The sequence below is a fragment of the Homarus americanus genome, unplaced genomic scaffold, assembly GCF_018991925.1.
Source record: "Homarus americanus isolate GMGI-L3 unplaced genomic scaffold, GMGI_Hamer_2.0 scaffold48416, whole genome shotgun sequence".
In the NCBI taxonomy this organism is placed as follows: domain Eukaryota; kingdom Metazoa; phylum Arthropoda; class Malacostraca; order Decapoda; family Nephropidae; genus Homarus; species Homarus americanus.
This window is the reverse complement of record NW_024736097.1, coordinates 875,674-883,078: the sequence shown is the minus strand read 5'-3', so window position 1 is coordinate 883,078 and position 7,405 is coordinate 875,674. Positions and strand designations below refer to the sequence as shown.

The 7,405-nt window shown below is 38.3% G+C and overlaps 1 protein-coding gene across 1 annotated transcript in view; it reads right to left on the bottom strand.

The window, feature by feature from the left end:
- Positions 1-4,624: 4,624 nt before the first annotated feature.
- LOC121871951 overlaps positions 4,625-7,405 on the bottom strand; it is a 62,166-nt gene continuing 59,385 nt past the window's right edge. Inside the window, exon 9 of the mRNA XM_042374572.1 lies at positions 4,625-6,948. Coding sequence (XP_042230506.1) covers positions 6,446-6,948 — 503 coding nt within the window. The 3' untranslated portion in view covers positions 4,625-6,445. The remainder of the gene's footprint in view (positions 6,949-7,405) is intronic.

The window sequence follows — 7,405 nt, the reverse complement described above, 5'->3', positions numbered from 1 at the left end:
TGCATGACTTATACAGGTTTAATCGGAACAACAGTTATTTATTGACTAGATAGCTACTGTTTATTGTTTGGACAAGTACCATTTACTTTCTGGACAACTTTTACTCACTTTCTGGACAAATGGTAGTATTGTACGGATAAATATTCCTTATTGTCTGGATATCTTATGTTTATTTTGGGGAAGTATGGTGGTTGCTGCCTGTCTAGTTAACTATTATTCATTACCTGCAAAACTAATATTACCTAGACAACTGATGTGCTGTTAAATTAATTTTTCTTACCAGTGAAGTTAATATCTACTTTGCATTGTTGGGTAAATACCTGTTCAGTTAGTGTAGTATTTATTGGCTGAACAACTAGTGTGGTTTTTTTGTTTTGTTTTTTGCCTGGACAACTGATATTTACTGCCTTAATGGTTATTGATTGGGGAGATAAGTTTTTTGCCCGAGACTTAAATAGTTTTTGACGGAACTGTTACGATTTATTTCCTAGTCAACAAATGATTATTGCCAGGACCAATACTGTGTTTTGCTTATACATTTGAGAGATGTGTCCTAGGCAGAACTAATATACATTGGCTGGATAACTAATATTTACTGCCTGGATATCGAATGTTTATATCCTGTGCAAACAATTGCTAGCTAGACAACCTTGCCTGAGCACCTGATGTTTATTGCCTAGATAACTAATATTTATTACTCGGGGGACAACTAATGTTTACTGTTAGGGAAGATAATGTTTATTGCCCGGACAACAAAAGTTAGATGCCGAGGCGGAGAAGTGTTGTATGCTAACCTCGGTGTTATCAGGAGTCGGGGTCGTTTGCTCCTCGGTGTGACGTATCGGCCATTAGAGGCGTCATTATAGTTGCCACACTGGAGGCAATACGTTATATCCCGTCCTCCTACGTCTTCGTAATGTGGCCTTATCGGCTGTTTTTTCGTTCCGTTCTTGACTGACAAATGGCTACATCCGTCATCATCACAAACCCCTCCGGATTTTCTCATCTGCCACAGTCCTTGACATTAGTGTTTATAACTTGACAAACAATTCTTTTTTTTCCATACATTTATCTATAACACGCAGTAATAATACCGTTAAATGTTTGATTTCAATAGTATAATAAACGGAAGTGAAGAATGACCTAACTCTCTCACTGCGGCACTCCAGGAGAGGCTTGAAAGAAATTAAACAACAATGAGGATTAGTTATTACTTTTTTGACAATTTTAAGCACCACCGTACACTGGGGAAACATCCATCAGTCAGGTGAGGAACATATTTTTTTTCTAGTGACACAGCTCCTTCCATTGTCTATTCGTGGCGACTATTCTGCTATTACTACTACTTTAATAGTAATAGTAGTAATGAATAGATGTCGAAAGGAACTGGTAGTGTAGTTAAAATATCATTATTCAGTAGCTATAGTTTGGAGTCAATGAAATTCGCCCGTTTCATCACTCACGCCCTTTAGCGATTTCATGATGGTCAAGTTATCTGGGTCATCAAGCAAGAACCGCAAATATACCACAAAGCTAACCTTAATTATTCTGTCTTTATCATGGGGTATTTTCTCAAGAGTGTGTACAGTGTGTTGACTGGCCCAAAGGCCGAGAATATGGTTGTTGCAACTTTCTAAGATAGAGTGACCCAATTGTATGTTTCATTGCACTGGTTGATGATCTTGCTAGCCATTCCATTGTTGAAATTTCTCTCTCCTCCAGGAAGTCCATTGACGATTGAGGTGTGTGTGTGTGTGTGTGTGTGTGTGTGTGTGTGTGTGAATATTTCTTACCAATACTTCATGCAATCACGAGGAAGGTAGTACGTCGTCCAAACACATTCTAGACTTTACCATGATTAAGTCTCCCTGTAGTGGTCGGTTTAAATATATACATACCTCTCTCTCTCTCTCTCTCTCTCTCTCTCTCTCTCTCTCTCTCTCTCTCTCTCTCTCTCTCTCTCATCCACCAAGGTGACCCGGGTAACTCATCATAAATACTATATATATATATATATATATATATATATATATATATATATATATATTTAGATGTCTTATGTTCTTTCTCCTTGTTCTACTTAATGTTACTCCTCCTCCCTTTTATATGACATTATTCCCTATATTTTAGCATTTTCCTGTAGCATCAAGTTTAATAAACCACTATAGCCTTTATACTGTGTTGCTGAGTGGAGAGGCTTCTCTATATTTTTAAGATAATATTTCCCGTCATATCCCAAAATACCTTTGTGTATGGCTATAACCCTATGTAAAGGAAGCCAAATATTATCAGGCATCATATAAATTTTAGTTTTTGCCAAGAAAAATTTAATAACTCGGTAAAAACAACTGAAGCCTAGCCAAGAACAGACTAAGGGTGAGACCATGTCCAAGTAATGAGCTAAGTTAGGTTAAACTTAAGAGATTAAACAATAAAAAGTTAGATAGCACCATTTGAGGTTTTAAGGAAGCTGTATAAAAGAGGTTGGGACAATAATGCTACGTTAAATATAAACCGCATGACACCTCGAGACGGATGGTGTTGTTGGGGAATTGAGCGATTGTGCAATACAATATTAAATTTATTCCCAAAATATTTGTTTTCAGTATCGTCATAGGATGGACCTCAAGGGCAAGACATAGAACAGTAACATATTATGATTCAAGAAAATGGTAGACGAAAAGACTTAAAGAAGGAGGGAGTAGCTGGGATAAAACTGCTGGAATCACAAATTGTTAAAATGAATTGGGGAAGAAGGTTAACCAGGAAGTGAGACAAAAAAAAAAAAGCTGTAGTCGATTTTTTTTAAACAAAGGGAATGTAATGAGATAGAACATTATGATAAAAGAGTTTATAAACAAATATATGAAATAATCCACCATAAAGTACAAACATAGAGCTGGACTAAAGTTAATAAGATCCTACTTGGGAAAAAAAAAATCTAATACTTTTTATTTTTTTTGCTCTGTATCTTTCTCTCTCGCTTTGTAAAACAGAGGAACTGCAGACTTAATCTTTCTTTAGTATTATGCTGCTACTGTATTCCCCTTCCACTTGAAAACCACGATATATCCGTTATGCTTCATTCAACCTATCCTCACCCATCAGCAACCCATCCTCCTTATCATATTACATCCTCTTTTGACCGCAACCCATCCTCCGCAGCGCAATCCAACTTCCCCTCACCCGTCAGCAACCGATCCTCACCGTCAGCAACCCATCATCACCCATCAACCTTTATCCTCACCCAGCCTGCAACCCATCTCACTGACACCAATCAACTACTCACCCGCTCATAACCCATCTCCTGGCCGCAACCCATCTCACCCCGGCACCAATCCAGCTCACCCGTCAACAGCAAATCCTCACCGTCGCCCAATCCAACCTCACCCGTCAGCAACCGATCCTCACCCGTCAGCAACCCAACCTCACCCGTCAGCAACCCAGCTTCACCTGTCAGCAACCCATCCTCACCTGTCAGCAACCCATCCTCACCCGTCAGCAACCCATCCTCACCCATCAGCATTCCAACCTCACCCGTCAGCAACCCATCCTCACCCGTCAACAGCATAACCCTCCCCCTCTCTCTTAGTTCCTCCTTCTCCCTCTCCTTCCATTTCATTCATGGTCTACCCCACTCCACTCCACCAAGCAGTTCTCAGTTATTCTGTCATCAAAATTTCACACCTCTCGCCTTCCCTTAAGTTATTCATACCAGCTTAACATACCCTAATAGGTCTTTGTTCTGTTCCAATTTGCACATCTCATTCCTGTACAGCTTAATCTCTGCATGCATTCTATTCATTTCAAATATTACACTTACAGTATGAATACATTATTTCTGTCCCCTGTTACTTTTGTTTATACAGTCCAATGATTCTCTATTAAATTCTCTATTTTTTTTTAATATGGTTCTCTCATCACCTCATAATTTATTGTATGTTACATTATATCTATTCTTCTCTGTAAAGTCACTCCGTCTCTCGTTATTTCATTGACTAATACATTCACACCCATATATTCCTATCTGAAATATCTCACTTCATTCTATCTCCATTCAGACTAAAATTCATCCCTTCCAAAATTTCCCTTCTCTATTTATTATCATTATTGTACTTTTGTCAACATTTACTCACTCTAGATGTTTTCCTGGTACACAAACATTTCAGCTTTGTCACTAATGTTTATGACTACTCCTCAGGAATGTTCACCAGTGTTTTGTCATTTATAGATTGCAACTGACTTTTCTTCCTCTTGCAGCCTATATCACTGTTAACCCTTTGAGGATGATCTTTTAACCCATTAATGATGATGTTTTAACCCCTTGAGGACGATGTTTTAAACCCTATAAGAACGATGTTTTAACCCTTTGAGGATGGTGTTTTAACCCTTTGAGGATGATGTTTAACCCTTTGAGAATGATGTTTTAACTCTTTGAGGAGGATATTTTAAACCCTTTGATGAAGATGAACTCTTTGAGGATGGTGTTTTAACCCTTTGAGGATGATGTTTAACCCTTTGAGGATGATGTTTAACCCTTTGAGGATGATGTTTTAACCCTTTGAGGAGTATCTTCAATAATAACTCAAGGATATGAACACAGAGAATTGCTAGTATATTTTATTCTGTTTCACTTACAAAGAGTTTGATATTAATAACAAATATATAGACTGACAGATGTGGGTTGTGACAGATTTGTACAGTGTCGCTCTAAGACTTCCATCGAGGTGTTACAAACAAACCTACAGCGCCTCTTGACAGTTTTGTATGGCGTCTGGGATCTCACCTTGGTATTAAAAAAAAAAAAACAGTATCTGACAAAGGCACGTAACACAGGCTCTTATGCCGGGGAAGTATAACTGATTGATAGAAAGAAAATGTGAGAAAAGAAGACGATAAATAGATATATATAAAAACAGTAGAGAGGAAAAGAGAAAACGGATAAACAAAGACAGAAAAATGAGACACATAGAGAGATAGAAACTGGTAGACGAACAGAGAAAAAAAACTACATAAATAATCCAGCAAATTATAACAACCTATGTTTTATCTTGACGTAGATCCATGTCTAACATAACACTAGTATAACACGTGGGCTAACCAGCAAGCACACATAACACAGGTTTACTCACACACACACAAAAAAAGAGGAGTTTGTAACGCCATCGAACAATACACATGCCATATATTGGACATAGAAGAGCGAGCATACCATGGAAGTTGCAACGCCAGATACAAGTGTATATTTATTTAGAATTTGATCAAAATATGTCACAAGAACCTATCATGTTTATTTTTCTTAGAATCTGGTCAAAATTTGGCCTAACATTGAAGGCCAAAAAACTTATGCTATATAATATAAAAACTATCCTTATATGTAGAATGAATATAAATACAGAACATCATGGTATTTGGGACACCGTTGGATATAATTATCAAGACATGTGAGAGAAATTTCCTCCCGTCACGCGCCGCTGCTAACACCTTTGTGACCACTCTGGGATAACCTTTCTGTAACACCTAATAACAGCAAATAACCAAGAATTCGTCATAAGCCACGTCAGTGTAGGCTGGTGACGTGGTGGGTTGGTGAGCTGGACAAAATATTCTCTCGATAAATGAATGAGTGAGTGAGTGAGTGAGTCACTCAGTCACTCAGTCACTCAGTCAGGTAAAACGATATGCGTATTTAAAATCAGCTGTTGAGAGGTTAATCAGTACAGTTTGGGATTAAAAGACTCCTCGTTACCATGGCAATATCTCGCATCTCTCAGTTAATAAAGAAAACAACACACAAACACTCATCTCAGACGGACTCTTTTGACTGTTGTTGACTGAGAGAAGTTAAAGTTTACCTCGTATATATTTCCTCCCCTCCAACACAAACAGGCCACGAGAAAGCTCCCTTCAGCTGCCAGTAGTCTGCAGTAGGACACATAGGGGACACATATATAGTTCTCTATGTTATTATCCGATTCAACAGCTTCATAATATAGTTCACTTTTAAGTTTTATTTATTTTTTCTATGACTTTCAGTAGTTAAAGAAGTTTCAAGTGTTCGTAGGACTTCCAACACAACTATGAGTACAGTAATTCCATTTATCTTTTGTGTACTTTTTTTTTTATCTTTGTTTTGTCGTTCTTTGCAAGTTCGAAAAAAAGGGAGGGAGAGAATGTTCCTGGTATAACACACTCAGCTTCTCAGTATCATTGTTACTTCACTGCGGAACTGTAAACAATGCACGCTACTTAATGAAACATATACTTGAATGTTTTTCTTTTCTTAGGATCAAAATAAGCTAACCAACGTTACTCTTACACTCAAGGGGTCACTAACACTTATCTCTAGGACTACAAATAATATATATGACGTTAATATCAAATTAGGTATTTTTGGAGAAGTTTTGTATTTATAAGCCTTGATATCCATCCACCTCGAGTTTGTCTATAAGGCTGAGTGACGATAACTCTTCATTGATCTAGACTTAGAAGGAATTAAAACAGACGTGATACAAGAAGATACTGATGACGGAGAGACCATTAACGTGCAGGACCTGCCTGATGGCGACGATGATGCCACGACTTCAGGCGGAGACGCAGACGATGGTATCAATGACGGTGGTGAAGTCATAAACACAGGCCGAGGGAGGTTATGAGTGAAGGGAAAGACAGAGAAGCTATAGCAACAGTGGATCACAATACCAACGAAGAGACATAAGACGATAATGGAGATGATAAAGGTAGACGAAGGAGAACTGAAGAGAATAATCAGAATTGTCACTATTGAGGAGTAAATGGAAGAGGAATGAAGGAGAAGTTCGCTGGTGGAAGGAATGAGATAGACGTGGAGGAGGAGAAGACAGGATAGGAGGAAGAGAGGAGAAGAGAAGGAGGTGGCAGAAGATGCAACATTTAGTCCACCTTGCTGGATGGCTGCCTCGTGTTCACCTGTAGGGGAGATACAGGTGGACATATAGTGGTAAAATTATACATGTAGAGTTATACAGGTGTGTGTGTGTGTGTGTGTGTGTGTGTGTGTGTGTGTAATATTATACAGGTAGAGTTGACGTTACACACTTAAACCTTCAATAATCATTCGACCAAATAGCCCACATTCTCTCTCTCTCTCTCTCTCTCTCTCTCTCTCTCTCTCTCTCTCTCTCTACATATGCTTATATCTATCTCTCTACATCTTTCTCACTGAAATCTCCATGTCATTTCAATCTTTCTCTCCCCCCCCTCCTCCCCTTGTCAATATCTCTTATCTCCCTTTAAATCTCTCGCTCTTTTTCATTCTGTTTGTTTCTAAATTTTCGTATTCATCTCTACCTCTTTATCTGTTGTTTATAATTTTTAGTACACAACATTTTATCTGAGCTCTGTGAGGCAAGATATCATCACCCTT